This window comes from Acomys russatus, chromosome 11, assembly GCF_903995435.1.
Source record: "Acomys russatus chromosome 11, mAcoRus1.1, whole genome shotgun sequence".
Lineage (NCBI taxonomy): Eukaryota > Metazoa > Chordata > Mammalia > Rodentia > Muridae > Acomys > Acomys russatus.
In genome coordinates, this window is record NC_067147.1 from 59201117 (window position 1) to 59227462 (window position 26346).

General features: G+C 54.7%; 1 protein-coding gene across 7 annotated transcripts in view; it reads right to left on the bottom strand.

Moving 5' to 3' along the window:
- Positions 1–7438: 7438 nt before the first annotated feature.
- Positions 7439–26346, bottom strand: part of Anks1a (ankyrin repeat and sterile alpha motif domain containing 1A) — a 91599-nt gene continuing 72691 nt past the window's right edge. For 5 of the 7 annotated variants that reach the window (XM_051153457.1, XM_051153455.1, XM_051153452.1 and 2 more), the window contains 11 exons: positions 26162–26268; positions 16538–16636; positions 16041–16193; positions 15720–15827; positions 14475–14639; positions 13132–13257; positions 12807–12878; positions 12386–12472; positions 9103–9240; positions 8502–8672; positions 7439–7727 (listed from right to left, as the gene is read on the bottom strand). In XM_051153457.1, the coding sequence (XP_051009414.1) occupies positions 7608–7727; positions 8502–8672; positions 9103–9240; positions 12386–12472; positions 12807–12878; positions 13132–13257; positions 14475–14639; positions 15720–15827; positions 16041–16193; positions 16538–16636; positions 26162–26268 (1346 nt within the window). In that variant the 3' untranslated portion in view covers positions 7439–7607. Of the gene's footprint in view, positions 7728–8141; positions 8241–8501; positions 8673–9102; positions 9241–12385; positions 12473–12806; positions 12879–13131; positions 13258–14474; positions 14640–15719; positions 15828–16040; positions 16194–16537; positions 16637–26161; positions 26269–26346 lie in introns of all 7 variants that reach the window. The other 2 variants (XM_051153456.1, XM_051153454.1) reach the window with 1 other exon arrangement.

Here is a 26346-nt window from a genome sequence, read left to right on the forward strand (position 1 = left end):
GAGAAAGGGTTTCTCTATGTATCCCTGGCTGTCCTGGAACTCTCTCAGTAGACCAGGCTGGCCCCAAACATAGAGATCCTCCAGCCTCTACCTCCCGAGTGCTGGGATTAAAAGTGTGTGCTACCCCCGCCCGTCCACACATGAAACGAATAAGAACGGCATATAACTTACACACATCCTTCTGTGTGCATTGAGACAACTGTTATGTACAGTAACCTACTGCAGTGTAAACATCACACAAATAATTGTACTGCATTACCTAGGGAGTACGTGTTTAGCATAATTTTAAAAAATGAGAGCGACAGGCAGAGAGGGTTCAGATGGCGAGAGCAGAGGTGCCATTCCAGAGGACTGGGGTTTGCGTTCCAGCACCCACATAGGCTCATGGCCTTCTTTTACCTGCAGCTTTAGGGGACCCGATGGCCTCATCTGGCCTCTGCAGGCACCAGGCATGCACATGGCGTGCAAATACACATGCAGGAAAAACACTCATATACATAAGTAAATTAAAAAATCGATCTTCAGGGGCTGGAGAGACGGCCCAGCAGTTAAAGTGCTTGCTGCTCTCTCAGAGGGCTTGAGTTTTGTTTCCCAGCAGCCATGCGGTTGAGTGTCTTACAAACCATCTGTAACTCCAGCTCCAGGGGACCCAATGCCTTCTTTCAGCCTCTGCAGGTTACACACATACACACAGCATTCACACACACGTGCGCAATTAACAATTGCAGGAGCTCATGGCAGTACATATAAAGATCTCCCTCCCAATTTGTCAGAAATACCATAGGCCAAGTGTCTTAAACAACGTAAGTTTATTTCTGACTGTGCTGGAGGCAGAGAAGGCATGGGTGAAGGGCGGCCCGGGCCAGTTTGTGGTTAGGGCTCCGCCTTCCTTCCTTGACTCAAATATTTTTCCCTTGGTGGGAGGATCTCATGCTTGTGCACATGGGGTGGGGAGGAACGGAAGAAGAGAGCTGTGGTCTAGAGCCGTCTCCTACGAACTTCCAAACCCAGGTCAGACAGGTTTCATCCCGCAGCGTCAGTCACGCAGGGCAGCTTGCACACGTTAACTTCCAGCTTCCATTCTCCTCCCAGTATTTGGGTTCCAGGTCTTGAACTCAGGCGGTCAGTCTTGGTGGCAAGAGCGCCCACTTTAACCAGCTCCCTCTGCATCCTTTTATTTCCAGCATGCCTTGGGTGTTCCCTGATGAGTGCCCCGGGTACAGCGGCCGCTCTATCTGTGCGTCCAGTGTATCTGTGGTACAGGAAAGCAGGTGCCCTTCCATCCAGCTGCACTGCAGGCCTGGGATCACTTGGAAAGGTGGTCTTTCTCTGTAGTGTGCGCCTGCACGTGTGCTGTGTGCATGCAGTACCCGGCAAGTCCAGGAGAGGGCGCTGGATTCCCCCACGAGCTGGAGTTCACAGTGGCTGTGAACTGCCATAGGGGTGCTGGGAACTGGACCTGGGTCTGTGCAAGGGCAGCCAGTGCTCTTAACCACCAAGCTGCCTCTCCAGGCCCTCTGGAGCCTATTTTAAAATCTCAGCAGATCCCGTATTCCCTCTCTTGCCCTCTTCTCTGGTGTTTCAAAACAGTGTCAGTGTATTGTTGTGTTTTTATTTGGGTCTTACCCAGGCTGGTTTCGGTCTTGGTGTGTAGCTCAGGGTCCGACATACAGACTTTCCATTCCGGATTCTCCTGCCTCGGCGTCCCTAGTGCTGGGATTACAAGTATGTAATTACACCTGGCTTACCGCTCGTTGATGATTGAAAACAACTGACATTCGTATGGGTCTGTACGAAGCGTCTTCCAACAGGTTCTTGTTCTGATTTAAGTCATCCAGAAGTGACTAGATCATGAGGTGTCTGGCCTAACCCCTGAACACCCCCAGAGAAAGGGATACTTTGATGGCTTTATTGGGAGGGATTGGGAACTTTGGTAGGTGAGGCCCTGTGACCCTAGGAAGCAGACAACTGGGTCATACCTTGTGCTAGGCCCTTTCCTCTGCTCTTTGTTTCCTGGCTGCTGTTCTAACTGCCTTCACCTGGGGCAACCCTGCCGTACGACCTGCCTTCACCTGGGGCAACCCTGACATACCGCGTGCCTTCACCTGGAGTGGTGGCACCGGCAGCCGGGATAGCAGGATTTCTTAGGAAATTGTAAACCCAAATCTTCCTCAGGTATTTTATGTCTTTCTCTTGTTTCTGCCTGCTGGAGCATTAGTTGGCGTTTGAGATGGGGTCTTGGTGTTGTCCTGGCTAGCCCTGAATTTGTTATCTCCCCAAGTGCTGAATGGTGTGTGTGCACCACACCCAGTGCCCTGGCTACATGGTTAAAGCACTTTTTCTGTGGTGTCTTCTCTTTGCATTGCTTCCTTTTTAGTAATCTTGAGTTTGTATATAACTTGTCACAGTCCCCACCTACCAGTGCAGGCAACAGAAACTATCATCTCTCAGTATTTCTCTAAACCCCTTTGTCACTGTCACTGGCTGCATCTATACCCAGGAAAGAGCTGAGCGCAGAAGCCTTGTGTTAAAGCATGTTTCTGTGTCTGACCTTCTCACTGTGCTGAGGTTTCTGTTCGCCTAACTTTCCCTCCAGCTTTATAGGGTCAATTTCTAGTGCAGCCTCTTTTCTTTTGCTTCACCTACAGATACTCCAAATTCTTTTCTCACTGTGGTAGAGTCTGGTTTGTCAGCTCCTCCCTCCCTCCCTCCCTCCCTCCCATGTTCATTTGGGGGGGGGGAAGGATCTTACTCTAGCCCAGAAACATACTGGAACTCACGATATAACCCAGAGTAACCCCAAATCACGGCACTCCTCCTGCCTTCGCTCCCTAACTTGTGGGGTTACGAGACAGACATGTGCCCCCAAGGCCCATGGGTTGAAGACGAGCCCCTTGCCACTCAAAGTGTTTTTCCTGTGTTGGGAGGGTTCTTTGCCTTTCCCCACCTCCTCTTTGTTTGTAGGTTTTTGTTTTTTGTTTTAGATGTTTTTCTGTGTAGCCTTAGCTGTCCTGGACTCAATTTGTAGATCAGGCTGGCTTCGAACTTAGGGAGGCAAAGGCAGGTGTATCTCTTTGAGTGCTCGGATCACAGGCGTGTGCCACTGCGCCCAGCCCCACCTCTTCTCTTGCTAGGCTCAAGAATTATCCTTCCTTCAGAAGTCTGCTTATGCTGGTGTCCTGGCAAAGATTTCTTTGGGTTTATCTGTCTTCAGGTTTGTTCGGCTATCAGCAGGTCTCTTGTCAAAATTGTGATTCGTTTAGTAGTAATCTTCCTTTTAAAAACAGTCCCACCAGGTCATCTGGCTGGCCTACAAATCCCCCCTGTGAACCCACCCTTCCTGCCCTTGGCTCCTGAAAGCTGACTGCAGCCATGTGCCAGGACACGGGACTGACAAGTGGTCTTGGTTCTGGACCCTGTTTGAGCTGTTGCTGTTGGCCACTACTCTGCAAGAGAAGGTGATGTGGCGCCTTTACAGCCATTCTGTGCAGAGCCTGGTTCCTCCCTTGGCGGCAGCTGCTCCTCACTGCTGCATGGGGGCACCCACCATACAGCTGCACGTGGAGAGCCAGGCTCCCCTGTGGCATGCAGCGAGAGTAAAGACTAGAGCTGTCCTGCCTCTTTCCTAGTGCTGATCTAGAATGGCTTTTGCTTGGCTCTTTTTGCGTCATTGTTAATTTGTCCCGGGTTCAGATAGCACTAGAAAGGGGAAGCAGCTGTTCCCGGTTACTCGTGACTGCTATTATCTGGCTATTGTTTCATGTAGTACAGACTTTAATTCCAGTTGTCTCTCTTTATGAATGGTTTCATTTTGCTATGTAGAGAGACTTAGTTTTATACACAGCTAAGAACAAGAAAACGGGTCTGGAGTTTTATAGTACAGACCCTGTGACAGAGGCTTGGGGCAGAGAGCCATGCATACTCAACACTAGGCACCTGGGTGGAGCAGTTCTCTGAGCTTTAGACCCCATGCTCTGTCACAGAGATGCTCAGGGACATCTGTGGGTGAAGACCCATCTGTGGCCATGCATCCCTTCTCTGTTCACAGCCATGTCCCTGTGGATCCTGCCTCAGACAGGGTTGACTGTTAAAAGCCTGATGAAAGCCGGGCGTGGTGGCGCACGCCTTTAATCCCAGCACTCAGGAGGCAGAGGCAGGTGGATGGATGTGAGTTCAAGGCCAGCCTGCTCTACAAAGCGACTCCAGGACAGCCAAGGCTACACAGAGAGACCCTGTCTAAAAAACAAACAAACAAGCCTGATGAATGCTAGACAGATCCCTAGATTGTCATCTACGCCAAGCAGAGGACATGTGTCCCCGACTCACAATGGCATCTAGCCTGTGCCCACACTTAACACCAGAAAAGCAGCTTGCCAACGCAGAGACTCCAGAGCTATGGCTGGTTTGCACCGCTCTCTTTTATTAGCTCAGTCTGTCCTAAGCTGTACAGCTACGAAAATAACAAACGGAGCCGGCAGCCCAGGATATGCACACTCTGTAGTGAGGTCAGTCTATGCTGTCGCACAGTTGCTTATGTTTGGTACCACAAGGTGTTTATAATTCAAACAAAATCAGACAGATTAACAATTTTATGTACAGTAAAACAAAAGGGGAGTCATTCAAGTATCAAAATATGGAAACAAAGATTAAATAACATTTTTCTTACAGTGCAGTCCCACTGTCCGCCATGGACAGCAACTCCCGTGGCCTGCAGTGCAGGTCTGGGCAACTCACAAGCGCCTTGATGGCTGCAGCCATGTGGTGAGTGCTCAAACCCACGGAAGGCTTCATGAGGACTCCCTGACAGGCAGCCTCAGAGGCGGGCCCAGGGCCTGCAGGAGTCGGCTTCCTGCTCAGGGCAGCTGGCTAGCCAAGAGGCAAGCAAGAGAGCCTGTGGCCACTGGGGTGAGGGCACTGGGCACATCTTACCACTCTCATCAGAATGGCTCCTTCACAGTTCAGGCACAGCCTTGGTTGTCACAGGACACGAGTCACACAAGTGCCAAAGGCAGACCCTTCCACTGGACACCTGTCCTGAAAGGAGAGACCCACCCGAGGAGGAGGAGAGGGATTTCTTGACTATTCAGAAACCGATCTTGAAAGAGACCGAGCAGACAAGACTCTGGTAGAAATCACCCTGAATAAATAATACATAGCAGCCAAGGGGAAGGAGTGCCTGCCTGTGGCTTTACAACAAAATGCAGCTTGAGCTCACTGTAGTGTCTGCACTGCTCCCCAGGCCTCGTGCCCTGCCCCCCAGGGGCTCAAGGATGTCTCTGGGTTCTCGAGAGGTGGAGCATGAGGCAAGAAGTACTACCTAACCCAGTAGCTAGCAGTGGGAGACCCCAGGCTCCTTCCCAGAAAGGAGCTGTGCCCCGGCACCTGCTGGGTGCTAACACACAGCAGACAGAGCCAAAGCCTGAGGGTCTCGCAGAGGTAAGCCCTGCTTTCCACTCTGACTAGCTACTAGGCGAAGGTGCCCAAGAGAGCTGGCTCCCCGCACGTGGCCAGAGCTGAGCTCACAGCCTCTGCTCAGAGCTGAAAGAGCGCTGCCAGGCGAGCCTGAGGCCTGCTGACATCCCCTCGGGCTGTGGGCGTCTCTCTCTCTCTGCTCCCGAGGCTGGAGAACTGCTGGCTGGCCTGCCCCTCATTGCTCCTTAAGCCCAGGAAGGTGACTACCACCCCAGTCACTTTAAAAAAGCAAAGCAAGCTAGCAGAAGGGTTTAAGGGACACCACCTTGTCCTCAATACCATAGTGGGGGAAATCAGTGTTACCTGATTAGTTCTACATCTGGGACAGATGTGTCCAGCCAGCAACACAGAACACAACAGTCGCAAAGAATCACTGAGGCCACATAAGCCCCAAGCTGGCAAGCTGCAGTCTTAGCTGACATTCCCATTAATGCCCCAAACAAAGCCACTTCTCCCTGTGGACATGGCTGGGTGGCCTGGGCAGTGCTACATGGGCAGACGAGTAGCAAGGAGTCCCCCGACCACAAACTACCCACTCATCCCCATTGGGAACCCCAGCAACTTCTGCTCTGGCTCAAATATCACCTCAATAGACAATGAAGCCTCAACTCTGCCGTAAGCTGCCCACAGACCCTGCCCTCCTGTCTCTGGCCAGGCTGAGAGCCCGTTCTGAAGGCAGAGGCTCATGAGAGTTTCTGGCCAGTCTCAGTTCCTGTCTTTAAAGACTGGCAGCTTTTACCAAGAGGCTGGAGCCAAGTGTTAAAAATTTATATATAAAAATTCCTTTTCCTATTAAAAACACATGTCCTGGACAGGCCACTCCTTCGGCCATCCAGAGTTTCGGTCTCCTCAGCTAGATGCCTGGTGTCTTCGCTGCCTCCAGGGCAGGGTTAGTTCTGCGGGTGGTGGCAGGCCCAGGCCAAGCAGCCTGCGTCTTCAGGGCTGCGGTGAGGCCTGAGTCTGTGCAGCACAGCGTGGCTCCTCAGTGGCTCAGCTTGGCAGAAGCAAACAATGAGGGAGGAAAGAGTTAACCAAAGGGCTGAGCAAGGTACAGGAAACGGAAGGACAGAGAGCAGCACAAAAGGGCCCTGCCTCCCCTGAGCCTCCACAGCCCACAGCCCACTGCTACTCCTGGCCCCTCAGTTCAGGAAGGCACAAGGGAAGCCAGGCAGGCGAAAGGCCGGCCCTGGCGCACAGCTTGGGTGCTGCCTGGCTCTTCCCTGTGTACTACACTGCGCAGCACAGCCGCAGCCATCACTTCTTCTGTCTCCTGACACCTAGGCTGATGTTCCCACACAGGGCGTGTGGGGCTTCCTCCAAGACTCAGCTCCATGGTGCTAGGTGCTGGGTGGGTGCGGGGGGGACGACTGGACGGCAGCCATCTCAGGTCCCCACCACCATAGGAACCATGAGAACACCGGTGCCCGAGGCAGCTCCGCTCTGAGAAGGAAGAAGGCGCGCTTGTGTGCAGGGCACGCCTCAGGGAGCTGGACTCCAGAAACGCAACACAGAAAGGGGCTGAGCACACACAGGCCCCTCGGGAACCTGCTGTCTGGAGGAGGGTCACAGCTTCTGGTGTCACAGCCAACATGTGCTCAAGAGTGTAGCTGGCACCAACCTTTGCCCTTAGAGAAAGTCTGTCCCTGGTGAAACCTTATCACCGGGCCTGACCAGGAGAGAAACCAGCACCTGAGAGCAGCATCCAGGCACTGGGCAATCACAGTGGTGGTTGGGTCAGGAAAGGTGACACCTGGTAGCTCTTGGCATCCAGCTGTGACCCAGGACAGGAGAGGAGAGCAACCTGGGAGGGAGCTACTGTGGTAGTGCTGGAGTGAGCCCCACCCCCACCCCACCTCACAGTGCCTGGTACAGAGGCTTTGCGAGCCTCAGAGCCCTTCTGGTGCCTAGGAGGCCCCCTTCAAAGGCAAGTCACCCCCAGCTGTCCTCAGCCCAGGGGGAGGGGTTCACAGTGTTGGGTGGTGTAAGGAGCTGTGAGTGCGGGAGTGTCTAGAGCTGCTGCCAGGAGGGCAGGTCCCATGGGGGTGGGGCCTTGGTGGCTGCAGCGAAGGAGAGTTGAGACAGCAGAAGATCGGGTGGCAAAGGCACAGTGGGGGCAGTGGAGACAGGGCAGCTGTTTAGAAGATAGTGGTCTCATACTTGGTGCTGAGGCTCCGTTTAGGATCTGGCTTGGGGTCCACAATCCAGGAAACACTAGCGTGGGACGGCGCCTCCTGGTCCGTCTCAGGTGGTTCCAGCTGTCAAACAAGAGACGGGGTAGGGTTAGGACTCCAAGCCTGCCATTATACCGGGGCCCAGCACACCTGCCCCTCCGTGGAGTATCTAGGGACGGACACGTCCAGGGAGGATCCTCAGCAGCTCCCGGGGACTGTTCAGCCGGAGGGGCCTTGCCCCACTAGAGCTGACGCTCTGGGCTCTGAGCCACAGTGCGGCCATGGTGGGCAGGAAGGGGTAACTGGGTAGCAGCCCCAGCCCTTGGGTCCCTCTGGCGGGCAGAGGGCACATGACAAAGACAAAGGGCAGAGCACATAGGGGAGGCATCTCCAGAAAGAAAGAGTGTCACACAGGCAGAGCATGAGGCCACCAAGGCATGAGACAGCTCACGAGTGCTTCAGGAAGCATGACACACAAGACAGTGGGAGGCGAAAGACCTTGACTCCAGGACTAACAGACGGCAGCGGTAGGTAGGAAGGACGGTGGGTGGTGCAGGTGTGACAGTAACAACAGCGAGTATCAGGGGGCGTCGGCACCTGGGGCGCAGAGCAAAGCAGACAGACAGACACAGGGATGTCACTGGGTGCTGCAGCCATGCGCAGCAGCCCCACAATGACCGGGCCAGGCCCCACAAGGGAAGACACTGCTCTCAGGCCAGAAGAGCCCAGGGGGGACGGGAAGGGGAACTCTAGGAAACGGGCTGCTTTCCTGGGGCAGCTGACAAGCAATGGGAAGACACTGGATGTGCCCAGTTCCACCCAGGCCCTGGGGTGCCTTGCAGATGAGAGGCCACGTACTGCAGACTTCCTCATGCCGACCCGAGGCTTAGGCACTGGTTTGGAAGATTTTGTCTCAATCATGGCAGCCGCAGGGACCGCCATGGTCCTGGATTTCTGGGCCTGGAGGGCCAGCTGATAGGCCACCTCAAACGCCTGTCCCAGCGTCAGGATGATCTCGTAGGTCAGGTTCTGTAAAGAAGCAGAAGGCCAGGTAGCAGTGCAGCCTCCAGCAGCCCCTGCGCGCCTCCCCAGGCGCAAAGAACTTGGAGCACAGTGATCACCTCACACCGTGTGCGCCTCTGTGAGCCACAGGTGATCTTCAGCAAGCCCCGGAGGGGAAAGGAGAGCTAACACTTCTAGACCACAGAGCTGCCACGGCCCAGGGCTGCAAGGTCGTCCTGCAGCCTGTGTGTGGAGGCAGCCCCAGAGGGCTGGACACTGGTGACTCGCTCAGGGAGTGCCGAGGACAGAGTGTACCGCTGCCAGTAGCTTGGGGAGCTGAGGCAGTGGGTTGACAAGCAACCGAAGGAACCTGTCCCACCCGGGAAACACGTAGCTAGGTAACCAGGGCCCAGGGTGCCATGTCACTGCTGCCTGCTGCTGTCACAGGGACACTCACCACATCCACTGTGCTGAAAACGTGGCAGTAGTGGTGGCTCGTCTGCAGGTCCTTGGTGATGTAGGCAAATGTACACAGGTCCTCTGGGTCTTGCGCGGCACAGGAAATGTTCCGGATCTCATGCTCAGCGATGACGTTCTGCCAGGAAAAATGTGTTCTGGAACTCAGGGTTCCCTCATGGCATGCTTCTGGGGTTACCACCAGATAAAACCCACTTTCTCCTCAGTGGGATTGAGGACTGTGTCTAAGCCTGCTCACGTAGGTGCCGGACCTTAGCCCTGACCATGGCCAACAGGCAACACAATGTTCCCAGGCCAACGCATGCTCCATCTACCCCCCCCCCCCCACAGGAGGGCAAAGGATAGTTCTCAGGTGCACCCCAGGTGGCCTATGGTTCAGTGAAGAAACCAGTAAGGCCAGTGCCGAGGAGGAGAAAAGCAAGTGTCACCACAGCTGGGACAGAAGCCAGACCCCAGGACAAGGACCTGTGCTGGGATGGGCAGATAGGGAGGTGGAATCCCGGTGAGATGGGCTCCACTGCTGCCCTCCGCACACGAAGTGCGCCAGGGATTCACACACTGGGTGCTTGCTCCCCAGCTTGTGGTAATACTTTGCAAGGTGCTGGAAGCCTAAGGAGGTGGGCACAGGCATCAGAGGATGAGCTCTGGCGGTTATACAGGGTCCTGGTCCCTCCTCACCGCTTCCTGTCACCACAAGCAAGCTTCCTCGCACACGTGCTCCCACCTCTGTGACTTGAGTCACCTTAGACACAAAGCCAGAGGGCTGAGGGCCACAACTTGGGAGAGCGTAGGCCAGACGAACCCTCCGTGCTTTGAGTTGGTTCTCTGGCGCTTGGTCACAGCAATGAAAAGGTAAGGTGAAGGGGAGCCATTGCAGCGACTAACCTGGCCACGCGGGCCTCACACCCTTGCAAAGATGTTTGTGGACAAATTTGAAAATTCGGGATAGACAAAGATTAGGATGTTGCCAGCAGAGCTTGATGGGAAATGCTGGAGGAAGCTCAGCAGGTGGGGAGACTGTGCTCATGAGGGTCTGGTGGGAAGGTGGTGTATACTGGGGACTGGGCCATTCATGTCAAACCGTGAGAAAGAACTGGGTACATCTGTCCCTGTGCCTAGACTGAGAAGCTGAGGGCAAAGATGGCAGACCCACGAACCCAGGTGGAGGCAGCTGCAGGGATGCCCAGCACTCAGGAGGGAGTATGGCTGTCGCTGTTTCAGTCGGGTTTATAGGGGAGACTGGAAACAAGCAGCAAGGCAGAGAGACGGGAGAAGATGCAGTTTGGTGGGAACCACTGGATGCAGCTGGCCCGAGGGCGACATGGCTTCTGAAGACAGTAGCCGCCTTACAAGGAGACAAACGCTATGCACTGGAGCAACAGGGACAAGAGGACTTTGGAGACAGTTCAAGCGCTGGACAGACCCCACCCGTCAGGCAGCTTTCTCCCGGAGAACAGCCGGTCCCCAGGGTGCTCCACTTGTACAGGCCAAGGGAGGTGTCCTCCAGGATCCATCTGACTGTGCTCACCCACCCCAGTACTCATGCGTGCCACAGCACAGCCAGGAAGGCTACTCCTAGCACATGGCAGGCCTTGGTGCCGCTCGCCTGTGTGGTGCTAGCTTTGCTGGCATGAAGGATGCAGAAGACACAGGGTCTTGAAGGCTTGCACTCCAATTTAAAAGGAAGGCCTGGGGCCAAGCAGTGTGTGGCACCAGGAGTCTTCTGGGGGGGAACGTGAGGGACTGTGAAGGTGAAAGCAATGGAGGCTCAGAATATGGACGTTTTCCAAGAAAGGCTGGGAGCAGTGGCCAGAGCCAGCCGAGACTGAAGAGAGGCCAGAGCTGGGCCGGTGGGCTTCCCGAGGCCACTGGCGCTCACAGCACCACACACAGGCCTGACAGGCCACGAGCACTGCTCACCTAGCTGGGCTCTGGCTCACTCTGGTGTGGTCTTTCCTTGCTATTTTATTTCCTCCTTCTACAGTGAGTGTTTATTCTGTGCCATTTGTTATCTCGGGAGCATGTAATTTAGTTTCTGATTTTTCTTTATACAATAAAAATTTTTATGTGTATGGGAGTTTTGCCTGTGTACCACACGTGTGCCTGGTGCCTGTAGAAGCATCAGATTTCCCTGGAAGTAGAGTTACAGACAGGTTTTGTGCCACAATGTGGATGCTAAAAATTGAACCCGGGTCCTCTGGGGGAATAGCCAGTGCTCTCACCCACTTAACATCTTTCTTCAACCCCGACTTCCGATTTTTAAAAATGTTTTTTCTTAATGTGCATTGGTGTTCTGTCTGATTGTGTATCTGTGAGACAGCATTGGATCCTCTGGAATTGCAGTTAAAGACAGGTGCAAGCTGCCATGCTGGTGCTGGGAATTGAACCTAGGTCCTCTGGAAGAGCAGTCAGTGTTCTCTTAACCGCTGAGCCATCTCTCCAGCCCAGTGTCTAATTTTTACAGGGCTCACAGTTAACAGTTTGCTTTGAAGCTGGGCACGGTGGCCTGTAATCCCAGCACTTGGGAGGCAGCAGCAGGTAGATCTCTGTGAGTTTGAAGCCAGCCTGGTCTGCACAGTGAGGTCTTGGCCAACCAGGCCTATATACTGAGACCCTATCTAAAAAAAACATTTGCTTTGGGGCTGGAGAGATGGCTCAGCAGTTAAGAGCACTGACTGTTCTTTGAAAGGTCCTGAGTTCAACTCCCAGCAACCACATGGTGGCTCACAACCACAACACATGCCCTCTTCTGGTGTACATGAAAAATAGCACTCATATACATAAAATACACAAACAAATAAATCTTTAAAAAAACCACTAGCTTTGAATCTCAGAGGAAATTTTGAACTTGTACTTTTGAAACGTGCTAGACCTGTAAGGGATCTGAGGATGCCTGGAGGTGGACTAGATGCATTTATATTATAAATGGCCATGAACCATGGAGCTAGGGGCAGAATATTATAGTGAAGAAATGAGGTGTCAGTGTCCCCAAAAAAGGATTACGCACTGCAGGTTGGTCCTGGCTGGTGGTGCTCCCTGTCCCTGGCCTCCCGCACCCGCTACCTGCTTCTTGAGCAGCATGGTGAATAGCCTCTGCCACATGGGCCTCCTGCCTGGTGCACTGTCCATCACAGACCCAGAAACTACGAGGCAAGCAGCCAAGCACTGGCCCTTCTGAAACCGTTAGGTTTTTTTCTCTCAGCTATCACGTCAGAGGGAACACGGTGTCTGACACCTGCCAGCAGTCCTCAGGGGCAGCATACCTTGTTGGAAGCATCGATGAACTTGACGCCTTTGTATGTGATGGACAGGATGATGGTGGGGACCTTCCTCATGTGCTCCGTAGACTTCTGTAAGAAGCGCGGGGTTGGCTGAGAGTGCATCTGTTTGCACAGCCTTCCCACCCCTCCATGGTGTGGGGGGCCACTCACTTGCTGTGCCCGTCAGCCACCTCCCACCTCCCCACAGCTTTCCCTTTCTTTCCATGCTATGTATACGGTTGCTCAGCCTGCGTCTATGTCAGCACACCATGTGTGTGCCTGTCAGCTATCCACGGAGGCAGTTAGAGGGCATCAGATTACAGAAGCTTGTGAGCTGCCGATGTGGGTGCTGAGAACTGAACCCACGTCCTCTGGAAGGGCAGCCAGTGCTGTCAACCACTGGCCGTCTCTCCAGCCCCCTTACCCGCATTTTGGCACAGGCATCTTGAGTGGATTCTGTCCCTCGCAGATCTTTGATCAGCATGGAGCCCAGATACTGTGGGAACGGGCAGAGGGTGGGTTTGGGGACACTGTTGCTGTTGTATAGGATGGCCTAGCCAACGTGGGACCACCTGCTGTTAGATGGAGTGACCCTGATTTATCCTCAGCCTAGTGTCCCTCCCCTTAGCATAGCAGAGACTGGCCTGTGGGTCCTGGTCCAGCCTTGTGAACAGTCTGAGGGCTTGCAGAGGCCCAGGTAAGGGGGAGGGAGGGAGGCTGGCCATCTTGGGAGGGCAAGAGTCACTCACATTGGCCTCATAACCACAGGATTCAAAGATGAGTTTTTCCGGCTGGTGTTGCCAGCTCTGCACAGGAGCATAGGGGGCAGCCAGGCTGGGCGGACGGAGGGTCAGCTTGGTCTCGCTGGGCTCCTCCTGTGGACATACAGTCACACACTGCTCACCTGCTCCGGAGGAGCTCACAAACTCACTGTCCGCCTTTAACACACACACAAAGAGTGGGCAAGCTGGTGACCTCAGCAAGGGCAGGAGCCACGTGCAGAGGGCAGGGCACTTGTGTGCCTGAGCAGCAAGGGGCCAAGGGAAGTGCTCTCAGGGTGTCATAGCCAGAAAGATCAGTCAGGCGTCTGAGACAGGTGCATGAACACAGAATGTGTGGGGAGCACAGCTGTGGGCACCATTCAACATAAAGAACATAGGCCGAAGCCGTGGACCCCAGTCCTTGGCTTCCTCAGGATCTGGGCAAAGGATGCATTTTAAAGGGACCCTCTACTAGCAGCTGAGGTGGTAGGAGGGGACAGGGAGGCACCTAGTGACCTGGGATGTGTGCAGGGTGTCAGAGCAGGTGGGAGGCATCAGCTTTCCCGTAAGAGAAGGGACCCTTTCCAGTCTGGGGCTCAGAAGGCAGCTTGCGTCAAAGGGCAGAACCAGAGGTTGGCAAGGTGGGAGGACAGACACCGGATGACTCGGTGACCAGAGGGCCCAAAGGCTGAGCCCAGAGGGTAAGATGGCAGCAGCCTTGCCCTGGTGTGGCTCAGTGAAGCATGAAATAGCTGTGGCCACAGGTGGGGAGCAATAGCATGGCACCTGAGGACCTGGGCTGTGGTTCTGTGGGGTGGGTGGGTGGGACAAGGAAAAAGGTGCTGAGGCAGAGGATCCAGACGGGTGAGAGAAGGGGATGGCTGTGGGTATGAGCGAGGGCCTGCAGGGCTAGACCGGAAGGCCACGCCCCAGATCTAAAGAGAGAGAAGTGAGGAGGTGGCTGTTCTCAAAGCTCTTACAAGGTCTAAGGCCCATGTAGCCCTAGGGGAGGGGTAAAGAGCAGGTGGCGCGGCCTCCTGGCACCAAAGGCGGCCCCCACAGCTGTGCCCCCACAACTGTGCCCCCACCCCCACAGCTGCGCCCCCACCCCCACAGCTGCGCCCCCACCGCCACAGCTGCACCCCTACCCCCACAGCTGCGCCCCCACCCCCACAGCTGCACCCCTACCCCCACAGCTGCACCCCCACCCCCACAGCTGCACCCCTACCCCCACAGCTGTGCCCCCCACCCCCACAGCTGTGCCCCCACCCCCACAGCTGCGCCCTCCACCCCCACAGTGGCCCCTGTGGGTTCTGACCTCTCCTGCTCACCTGGACTCTGAAGCGCTCTGCCCGAGAGGCTGCCCCAGGGTCGTGCAGGCTGTCATGACGCCTCCTGCTCGTGTCTGCCGAGGGCAGCAGCAGGTCTGCCGACCGCCCTGTACAGGAATCATTCTGGCTCAGCGGGGACGACGTCTGGGACATTAAATCCTGGCACTGTTGGGTAAGAAACTGGTGAAATCCCCTGGCTGGGGGTGTCAGCTCTTCTGAGGCTGCCCAGGGTGGCACACAGAGGCAGGAGCTGAGGGGCAAACAGCACATGAACAGCATGCTGGCCAAAAGCTGGTATGGGCAGAGGCAGCTAGGCCTTGCCTGGTCCAGGGAAGAAGCAAATCTCCTAGAGGCCAACAAGTCCTGATAGCCTGTCCTATGGAGGGCAGAGGCCACTCTCACACTCATCCTAAGTGCAACTGTCTGCCACATGTCACCCCATCAGCAACGCAGAGGGAATCCCCTCTCAGGAGAAGCCTCAGAGTAGCTCCTCCAGTAGAAAACATCCCCATAGCCCTGGGAGCTGAGATATCTTATGTGGCTGTAGCCCTGGCCTGCCTCAGCTTCCTCAAGTGTAAAAGCAGGAGCTTCACAAGGTCACTGCCCAGCACAGAGCCACGTGTCGCTCTACCACAGCTCATGAGCTCCCAACCAGGAGCACTAAGCTGGCTGTCAGGGGCTGGCTGGTCTGAGGAAGCCACAGCCACGAGGTCTGTAAAGCGGCAGGTCCCTAACTGCAGCTCTGAGGCAGGCGCTGGGGTGGAGCTGTGGAAAGGACTCTTCAGAGCTGAGTGTATGCCCTAGATGTGGCCCCAGCCTGGGGATGGTTCCATTAACTTTCTTTCCATAGTTAAAGTGGCCCTTCACGGGCTGGAGAGATGGCTCAGAGTTTAAGAGAACTGACTGCTCTTCTGGAGGTCCCGAGTTCAATTCCCAGTGACCACATGGTGGCTCACAGCTATCTATAATGTGATCTGATACCCTCTTCTGGCCTGCAGGTGTATGTGCAAGCAGAGCACTGTATACATAATAAATAAATCTTAAAAAAAAAAAAAAGTGGCCCTTCACTAGTGGCCATCTTGGGTTACAAATGAACGGCATCACTTGACAAAGGACAGAAACCACCCTCCTATGTGTGAGCCAGTGGGGAGGGCAGGCACTGCTACCTGCTATGTGGAGAGACATGGTGTTACCAGGCAAAAACACAAAGTGTCCTCATGGACCCTCCCCACTCCCTGAACTCACCCTTAGCTGGGAAAACCTCGGAGGCTTTTGGGGCGGCTCCTCATAGGGCCTGTCTGCAAGAGACGCGATGATACGTTTGCGGTGGCCCAGCAGGTGAACCTTCAGGACCTGGCAGGGAAGCAGAGGAGCGGTCAGCAGACTCTCCTGCCCTGGCCTCCCAGGTGCCCTCCCACTGACAAGCCCCAGCTGCCCTCCTGCCCTGACCTCCCAGGTGCCCTCCCACTGACAAGCCCCAGCTGCCCTCCTGCCCTGGCCTCCCAGGTGCCCTCCCACTGACAAGCCCCAGCTGCCCTCCTGCCCTGGCCTCCCAGGTGCTCTTACATTGACAAGCTCCAGCTCCCAGAGGTTCTTCACAGTGTCAATGGAGCTGTAGCCACTGGACAGGAAGGAGTGGATGTAGTCCTGCAGCCCCAGAGAGTCCAGCCAGGAGGGCACTGAGGGAGGACTGACCCCGTCATAGCCAAGAGCCTTCACCTGTGGTACAATGAGGCAGAGATGGCATCCCTAAGCCACAGAACAAGAACTGGGGGATCGAGGGCAACCCTGAGCCCCCACTTGGCACAGGCCATTACTGCCTGTGGTTGCTGAGGTAGAGGTTGCTGAGTCTGGGGAGGAGGGACTAGCAGGTGAGGCACGATGGAGAGGAGGGTGACAGGATGTTTCTCTTCGAACTCTAAGAGGCCACAGGCTTGTGAGGACAAGAATATAGTGCGTGCCTATGAAGCGGGCACTTCCTGAGCTCTGGGTGAAAGGTCAAGGGGACACTGGCCAAGAAGATGGTACTAGCCCTGGCCTGAGCCAAGGCCCAGGGTGGTCACCTTGGGCAGGGAGCGAGCAGCCTGCAGCAGCTTCCTCCGGTGCTGGGGGTCACTGATGCCAATCTCCCTCAGGTCTTGCTCTTCCATCACGTTAGACCCCTGAGAGAGAGAAGGAAACATTAGGCCTGTCCTGCATTGACACCTGATGTCCAGTCAGGTCAGCATGCCATGACTCTACACCAAAGTTTTCTCTATCATAGGCACTACAGTGAGACGGAAGACCGGGCCCCTGGACCAGCGTGGGACTGAACTCTTGTCCCTTTTGCATCTTTTCGGTGGTGGGGGTGGGGAGGGGGGCAGGCTCTGTGTGCCCCACAGATACATTAGTCAGCCATGGTTAAGCTTGGGTGGACAAATGCTCCCTAAAGATACAGGGGTCCAAGCTAAGCCTTATTCAACATTCTCAGCGACCTCCACTATCCAAACACGGCAGCCGGGGTGGAGAAGCTGCAGAGCCAGAACTGCTGGGCTGGGTCTGACAGGGACAGTGGGGACGGCTGGTAGGCCACATGCCTGCTTCCCACCTGGCAATCACAATGATGTTAGCATCTGTTAATCTTGGTCACACAGATGGGAAAACGGATGCACTTGGCCATCAGAATCTTCTAGAATTCATGTGTAGTGGCAGAGCTTAGATCCCAAACCAAGCAGTTTGACTCCACACCTGTAGCCTATGAAGCTGTCCCACTGTAACAGCCATGCGAAGTTTTGTAAGGTTTGTGTTTCGTTTTGTTTTTGACACAGGTTTCTCTCATTATGTAGTTCTGGCCTGGAACTCACAGAGATCCTCCTGCCTCTGTCTCTCTCGTGTTGGGATTACAGGCATCATTAAAGGCATCATCATGCCCAGGTGTGAGAGTTTGAGAGTAATTTTTTGTTCATTTGTTTTTTGTTCTTTGAGACAGGGTTTCTCTATGTATCCCTGGCTGTCCTGGACTCTCTTTGTAGACCAGGCTGGCCATGCACTCACAGCAATCTGCCTGCCTCTGCCTCCCCCATTGCTGGGATTACAGGCATGCGCCACCATGCCCGGCTGTCAAAGCTTATCTTAAACTCTTTTTCCTTCCACCTCCCTGTGAAGGGTTACAGGTGTGCAAGCCCGTGCTGGGATTTCACAGTGTTGGAGGTTGAAATCTGAGCCTTGTGCATGGTAGGCTAGCACTGCACAATGGCCCCAGCTCTCAGAGTAAGGCTTAAGAGCAAGTCCTCCGGTTTTCCTGCCCCCTCTGCCACAACATCTCTTCCTGAGTCAACTGCTGCCATTTCCTAGAGGCTGGAGTTGGGGGAAATGAGGCGTGTGCCAGCCTGCTTCACCTTGACACCAGCAGTTGACACCGTTGTCAACACTGCTCCCTACTGCTTCCAATTAGCCAGACCAGGCCACCGATGCAGCTGCCTCTCTTTGAGCCAATGGAGCCCATGGGTGAGGGCATGCTCACTCCCAGTGGCTGAAGGAGCAATGCCCAGTTCCAGATTATACTCAGACGTTGCCACCAGAACCCCGAGGCATCACGCCTGCTAGGCAGGAGCTGCAGAGGGTACCCCTTGCTTGAAGGGTGTGCGCGCCTGTCTTGTCAGAGCTTGCGCTGTGGAGCAATAGGCAGCCTGTGGCTGCTGTTTCAGGGACACCATTCTCAGTGGAACAGAGCTTGTGTCCGAGGCAGGGATGGTGTCTTCTCATTTTGTTCAGGCTTCTATGCAGGGGTCCCTGTCCCATGGTCTGCATACTGTGCACACAAACCCTCCTGGCTGCAAGCGCTCTCTCCCAGGCCTTCCCAGCTTGGTTTTCCATGTTCTCCAGTGAGGGGACAGACCTTTCTCTGTGAGTAGGCTAGTTCAGCCACCTGTCCTTGACTGCAGGGCACAACCCTTGCCCACCATATGCAAAGCCTAGTGCCAGCTTCTAGGTCACCCCACATCGAGATTATCACTGAACCGTTTCAGAGGATGCTCTGGCTAGCTGACGTCCTTGTTGGCTTTGTGTAAAACCCTCCTTTCTAAACCTGAAAGCATCAACTCCTGTAAGGCATCTCGGTGTATCAGGCTTGAGAACCCATTCTGAGGTTAATCTTTAAGCGTGGAAATTTTCTTTTGTATATAGTGATGTGTTGACATTTCTTTTCTAAATTCTATTTTATTTGGGGTATTAATGTCTCTACATCCCTTCCATCAACCCCTTAACCCTGGGTAAGAGAAAGAATGTTAGTGGGGAGAGGGGGCACAGACCCCTTTACTTCTCCCGGATGTTTAGGGTCAATTGGGTTCTTTTGGGGCAACACAATCTCTGTCAACACAAACGCAGCAAGCAGTCTCCTCCGAGCTGCTGTGTTGAAATGATTCTCTCCAGGCGCCACACTGTCTGTCTCTGGTCTCTCCAAACTGCTACATGTCTCACGCCGCCACCACAGCATGCCACCCCTTTCTCTCCAGGCTCTTCTGTTTACCTTCCTCAGGGTCTTAGACCACACCCCCTCCTTGCTGCAGGAGGCAGGTCCTTACCAGCTGGCAAAGACCACGCCCCGCATGAGACAATTATCAGCTCTGGACAAACTAAAGCCTAAACCAAGGTCTCACACTTGGGATTAAAACGAAAACATATTTACATAACTGAGTTTATAAAGAAACCAAAACTTCCATTACAGTGAATCCCTCAGACCAGCTTTCTTCCCTCCCAGGCAGAAGCTGTCTGCTTCTTTGGCAAGCTGTCTTTCACACCAACCTGAAATTATATCTGTATTTCTGGGACAGCTGCTTCTGTGCCTCTCTCAGGGTTCTTTCTAAAGATTTATTTATTTATGTACATCTATATTTATGTCTACATGTACACCGGCACATAAGAAGAGGGCACCAGATCTCATTATAGATGGTTGTGAGCCACCATGTGGTTGCTGGGAATTGAACTCAGGACCTTTGGAAGAGCAGTCAGTGCCCTTAACCTCTGAGCCATCTTTCCAGCCCCCTCTGGGTTCTCTCTAAAAGGTGGGTGTTTTCACCTCCACTCTGCACATGCTAAGTCATTTGGGCCAGAGCATGCTGGTGGCCCCACCTCTGCCTCCTGAGCTCCTGGGCTTGTGGCAAATGTCATACATCAGAGAGCTCTGCGGCCTGTGCAGCTGCTTCTCTCAGCCTGCAGAGTGCACTGTCCAGACACTGACACCAGTTCTCACTGGACGTGGAGTCTACTGATGGGCAAGGCAGAGAGAGGCGGCCATCAACCCCAACTGTCCCTCTGCTGACACCTCAGCAAGGACCTGAGCTGGACCAACGTGAACTTCAGATGTACCGCCCAACAGCCACCTCTGACATGCCCACTGGCCAGAAGGTCCATTCGTTCCTCCTACCAATGCCAGCACCAGACAGGTTTTCCGTCAATCAGACCCCAGTCCAGGGTCAGGAGCTGTAGAGCCTTTAGGAAGACGGAGAGGCATGGTGGGAAATGTGGAAGCATGGCTCCCACAGTAGTTCCTGCTGTGCCCCTTCCTCTCCCTGGGCGACATAGGCATGCAGGGGTCAGATGCCATGGGAAGGAGACAATGCTTGCATTGGTCAGTGGATCTTGCTGCCCCAACAGGCCCTGCCTTGACTCAGCTTGCAAGCTTTTCCCCTATGGTTTATAGCTCTAGCTTACAAGGCTTAGCAGAAAGAGTGCAACCCACAGCTGTTGTGTCAAACACTCTTGGTTTTTTGTTTTGTTTTTGTTTGTTTGTTTGTTTTTCTGAGACAGGGTCTCTCTGTGTTAGCCTTGGCTGTCCTGGACTTGCTTTGTAGACCAGGTTGGCCTCGAACTCACAGTGATCCACCTGCCTCTGCCTCCCGAGTGCTGGGATTAAAGGAGTGTGCCACCACGCCCAGCCGCTTCAAACACTCTTGACCAATGGCCGAGTCCACTGCAACTGGACAGAGGGGCTGACTGCACAGAGCTACCTGTGCTGCACACGCCCACACTTTCTTCTCTTTATTCCCTAAACAACACAGTGTAACAACTGGCAGTGGGTTTGGAGATGAGGCGCTTCCTGGGAGGCCGGGCTCAGCTGATGGGACAGGTGAGGAGCCAGTGTTAGAGGGAGGTCGCCACTGTCCCTGCCTTCTCTGGGTGTAACATCTGTGGGAAGCGACATTCCAGACAGGAGAGGGGCTGAAGGGAGGGAGGGAAGGAGATGCAGCCTGGACAAGTAATGGTTGCTTTGCTTTCCAGCCTTTTAGCCAGGATCAACTGCAAGATTCAAATGAGACCCCAGGAACAGGTTACTCAGGGAGGAGGGAGCTGAGAGTAAGACTCACTCCTCCACGGCTGGCCGGGGACCTGCTATTCCTAGGACTGAGCCCTACCAGCCAACCAGAGCCTCTGTCTCCGGGTTATGCTCCCTGAATACTGCCTTGTCCACATTAGGGAACTGTTTCCTGAGTGGGAACTTACACAGGTTTATAGCAGAACATTTTGAAAGTGAAGGAAGCACAAAGCAATTGTGAAGGTCACCTGTTTGTCCATCCCTTGGGCAGCATTTTTCTTTTCCTTTGTTTTTGGCCTTAGGTACACTCATTTTTGTTGTTATTTTGTTTTGTTCTGTTCTCGAGATGGGATCTCACAATGTCTCTGGGGTTGGCCTGAACTCACTCTGTAGACCTGGCTGACTTGGAACTCACAGAAATCCACCTGGTTCTGCCTCTGGGGTCCTGGGATTAAAGAAATGCAGCACCAGGTCTGGCACAAAGATGCTTGTTGGCAAGCCTGGCAGCTGGCTCAGTTCCAGGACCTTGTGGAGAAGGAAAAAACCCAACTCCCTAGAGCTGTTCTTTGGCTTCTCTCTGTCTCTCTCTCTCTCTCTGTACATGTGAGAGAGTGCATAGAGACACATACAGATGCAGGTGGGAGAGCATGCCACGTTGGCTGAGGTGGCTCACACCTGTAAGCCAGCACTCAGGAGGCTGAGGTATATGTCAAATACTGTGAGGTCCAGGTCAGCGCAGGCTAGAATGAGACCCTGCCTCACACAAGATGGGCATAATGGCACACACATGTAATCCTAACGCTCGGGAGGCAGAAGCAAGAGGCTGAGGAGTTCAAGACTAGCCTGGGCTACACATCTGCAGTGTCTTCGGACACTGGCAGGCAAAAGTGGCTCAGCCCTGCAGATGCCACTGCTGCCTCGGAAGGTGTGTACCGCCCTACTGCCTCTCAGCCCCCACGCAGTGACAGCTGCTCCCTGGCTGCCATCACAACAGCATGCTCCCTTCAGAGCTTGTGTGAGTGTATCAGACCATGAAGGACATTGGTAAGCAACACCTCGCTGGCAGGATGAGCGGGGAGTATCACCCCATCCACAGCGTCTGGGAGGAACCTAGAGAACACACTGTCCTCACCCAAGCTCCTCACCACTAAGCAGAATGGACTTTTCTCTTCAGCTTTCCCTACCTGCTTCATGGTGACCATACCTGCCTTTCTGTGGAGGTGTCGTGAGCCTCTCCTCCATGCCAGCTGCAGAGCATACAGAAGACAGATTCCCTGAAGTTCCCTCCTCAGCCTTCTGGAGGGCCAATGGGTGAAGCCTGCATCCAGAGCGGCCCCAAGGCTGTCAGCTCAAGGGCCTGTCAGTGGCTGGGCCACCTGAGAAGCTCAGCTTCCAAGAGACAAGCCTGATAGCCCAGAAGGGAGGACAAGGCTTCTCTGAGAAGACCCTGTCTATGCTTCGGGCCCACCCATCCTCCTGCATTGGGCCCTATGTCAACTGGACAGAAAATTGCAGCAAAGCAGTTGGCTCATAAAGTGCTGTGCAGAGACTGGCGGCTGAGGCTCGAGGGCAGCTGCGCGCTGCAGGGCATCCATCCGGGCAGCAGCCCTGCTCAGGTTGGCTGTGGTCCGTGGACCAGCAGCAGACGAAGGTAAAGGGGAGAGACAGATTCCCTGCAATTCTCTCATCAGCGTTTTTGAGAGCAGATGGGTGGAACTTGGATCCAGAGTGCCTCACGCCCCCCAAGGCTGTCAAGCTCAAGGAATTGTCAGAAAGGAATTGGGGAGCACACGGGCCAGGGCAAGAGATCCAGGACTCCAGCCCACAGGGCAAGTGGAGTGGCCCGTGGGGCTGAAGGAGAACAAGCCGCCAACAGGATGGGGCACCGTAGGAGCCGGGGATTCGGTCTGATGGAAGCTAATAACAAAGGGGCTCCTGGCCTAGCTGTACCGACAGCCAATCACTTGTCAGCTTTCTCCTGAATGAAGACCAACAGCTGCAGAAGCGGACAGGGACCCTGTGGCCAAACCCAGCGGAGAAGGAAACGAATGGAGGAGCAGGAGGCCTCGCATCTGCAGCATAAGCAGCAGCTTCCTGCCCATCCGTGTGCTTCTCACCCACTTGGAGCCATTCTCCCGTACCCACCACCCCAGCACCCACTGTCCCTGGCACTGCCTCCAACCAACCCCGGAGGCCAAGGTGTACCTGGAATCAGGCCTTCTGCCTGGCGGGAGCCACAGGTCAAAGGCCCTTTAACACAGGGCGCCCCCTCGAATGGTTTTCAGGCTCACGCCCCGGCCTCCCCAGGCCCTGTTCTCAACCCAACGTCCTGTCACCTGCCTGTCCTCTCTAGTCTTGGTAAGCACAGATCCAAGGCTGGAGTGATGTCTGTGCGGCCTTCCCGCCTGTGCTCTGGGTCCCAGGTCCACAGAGCATGGTAACCGTGGCTCCTGCAGTGCCTAGAGCCTCTTCTTAGGCCTTAGCATGCAGCTGCTCCTTCATGCCGCAGCTTGCTTCCTAAGCTTATCTCCAGCTGGACCACAAGGTCCCTTCAGACACACGCAGAATTTGCTGTTCTGACTTCACGGTCATTCACAGCAGAAGACAGAGAAAAATCTTTATGCCCACAAAAGAAAAGTGAAGCGACCCGAGATCATCACAGACGTATCTTGGCACTCCTCATAGCCCACGCACAGAGCAATAGGGGCCACACATTCCTGTGACCTCAACAGCTCACATGAACATTTCCTTCACTCTGTGTCTTCACATCTGTCACAATTCTCTAGCCCCAGGGCCACATCACTTATGCCATTAACATTTCCATGACATGGTCAGAGAGCTGCCCAGGTGTGCCAGCCACCAATGCCCTCCTTCTGAGTTGGCCAAATGTGTTTGCCCCTTACTTTCAAAAAAGCCCGATTCCTGTGGACATGGTCTGTGGTGAATGGGCCAGTGTGGGGGCTGCTGGCTGGCAGGGCAGCCACAGTCCCTTGCCTGGTTTCCTGGTGCTAGGCTTGGGTCCCCCAAGAGGCCCGAAAAGCAGAGGGAGCTCATGGACACCCTCATAGCCTTGGCCTAACCCTTGCTTTCTGCCAAGAGGTTTTTAGAAGAAGTTCAAGTTGTAAAGGTTGCTTGCTGCTGTGGGGATCAGGGCTAAGAGCACCAAGCCCAGACAACAGAGAACCTGCGAGGCCACCACTGAAACATCTGCAGGGAGTCTCAGAATGAGGTGAAACTTCTGGACCAAAGGAGATGAGCTACACCAGGACCACCTGCGGAGGGAGTGCCCTAGGACTGGGAACACACCCCTGGCAAAATCAACCCATAAGCCCACCTAGCAGTTTACTACAATTACCCAGGATGCTGTGCTGGCCACTCAGACCACTCCAGATGCCTGAAGCAACATACCAAACTCAGGTACACTCAGCTCACCTCTGGTGGACACCTCTGAAAATGCTTCAGACTAAAGAGGCCCCGGAGGAATGAAGCTGCTGGCACAAGGGAGGAGGGTCGTTCTCATACAGACTCGGCATCTGGTTGAGGGCCGTGCTCACCCAACATGTCAGCTACCTGCTCTCTGGTCTGGGTCTCAGGTAGGATCAGGGAGTCCTGAGAGTGCGCAAGGGCTGGGAAGCTAACCCTTTCCAAGTTCAGCAGGGTTGTGCCCTGATCCTCAGGCTCAGCCTCCGGAGCACTGGAGTGCAGGGGGTGGTATCTGCAGATCCTGCCAGCAGCACGGCAAAGGGAGCACTTAGAAGGGAAGGCCCCCGACCCCAGAGGCAGGGCCAGCCGTCCTTCCTGCTGACCAAACCCATCTCCTCCCCTAAGAGCAAGGTGAATCAGAAGTAAGGTTCCAGGAACCGCGGACAGACCCCTAGCCCTTAAGTTTTAGGAAGGAAAAACAAACTGCTCTTTAAAATAGTAGACAAGACTGGGTGTGGTGGTGCACGCCTTTAATCCCAGCACTCAGGAGGCAGAGGCAGGCATATCTCTGTGAGTTCGAGGCCAGCTTGGTCTGCAAGGTGAGTCCAGGACAGCCAAGGATACACAGAGAAACCCTGTCTCGAAAAAACAAAAAACTAACAAACAAAAAAAGTAGACTTTGAAAATGTGAACAAGAACAGCCCCAAGTCTGGCCACGGGAGGGCAGCTCTGCAGACTTTCCTGAGGACGAGAAGGCTTGGTTAAGGCACCCTCCACTGGGTCTATTGTAGAAGCCACAAACAGGCTCCCCCATGAAGACACCAAACCCTGTGCTGACAGGAAGCCCACTAGTCCCACCAAGACAGAGAGCAGGCTGGGATCAGTGCCAGCTCCACAAACATGGCCGCTCAGACAAGGTGCAGAGCAAGTGGGCACAAGTGAGCGAGTTCTGCTTCAAGGAGCAGCCTGAACCCACCGCCCCCCAGGACTAGGAGAGGAGGGGACAGTCCTCCCAGAAAATGAGAGGAGCAGGGCAGAGGGGTTTGTGCTTACCAAGGTGTGCAGCACATAGATGGTTTTGCCACACCCCCCAGATGAGAGCCTGGGGGACACAGTGCTCAAAGAGGGGCCTCCTGCCTTGGAATTCCCAAGTGGACATTCTCATCAGGCCAGTTACCAGCAGTATGACCCTGAGCAAACCACTCTGCGGCACCCTACAGCCTGCACTCGGGAAACAGGCAACATCAGCACACACCTCAAGGGCGCTTAGAGTCAGAGCTCACACACATCAACTGCTGAGGCTGGCACCTAGCCCACAGTAAGGACATGAGCTGTGACATCACAGGCCTGCTCTCGTGCATGCCTCGGCTCAGGCTCTGCCTTGAATGACCCACGAGGACACGCTGGGCAAGGCCTCTAGGAGACGGTTGACAGCGGGATCACTGGCTCCTGAGCCCAGGGTGTAAGCTGAGTCCCTTCTCCCCAGGGAGCAGATGAGAGGCCTTGGTTTTCCCTTTGACTCCTGGGTTCTCTGTGAGCGCAGAGTAAACCTCAGAAAAGTACCCACACCAACACTGGGCCATTCCCTCGCCGGCTGAGGCCAGACACACGTGAAGCCCCGGCCTCACCCACACTTGGAAGGAAGGAGCCTTTGCTACTTAGACAACAGCAAATTTCTCAAAAAGAAAGGAACTCCTGGTGTCCAGTGACACAGGGTATGGAGTGCCCATGGGGTACCTGGCAGCCCTGTCGCCTGAGCTGCTGGGGACCCTCCTGAGATCACTGCACCTGAATGGCACCTGGGGCACGGGTAGTAGGGCCAGCGGCGTCTGCAAAGCTGGCACCAGACACTCAGCTGACTTCCTGGTACCCACGTCCCTCTGTTGGCCCTCCCCTGGGCCAGGTCAGTCGAGGAAGCCAGTGTCCAGCAAGCAACCCCGGTGTTGGCCAGCGGAGGGCCTGAGGCACTTACCAGGAAGCGGACATCGTCAAAACCATTCAGCAGCAACTTGCTCTCGTACTGCTGCAGGCCGACGGATTCCAGCCACTCCCCGACGCTCTGCTCCAGTGCCCGAGAACCTGACGAGAGAGGAATCGGCAGACGCTTGAGAAGGGAGAATCCGTTAAGACGGTAGCAGCGGCACTCAGAGGAAGACA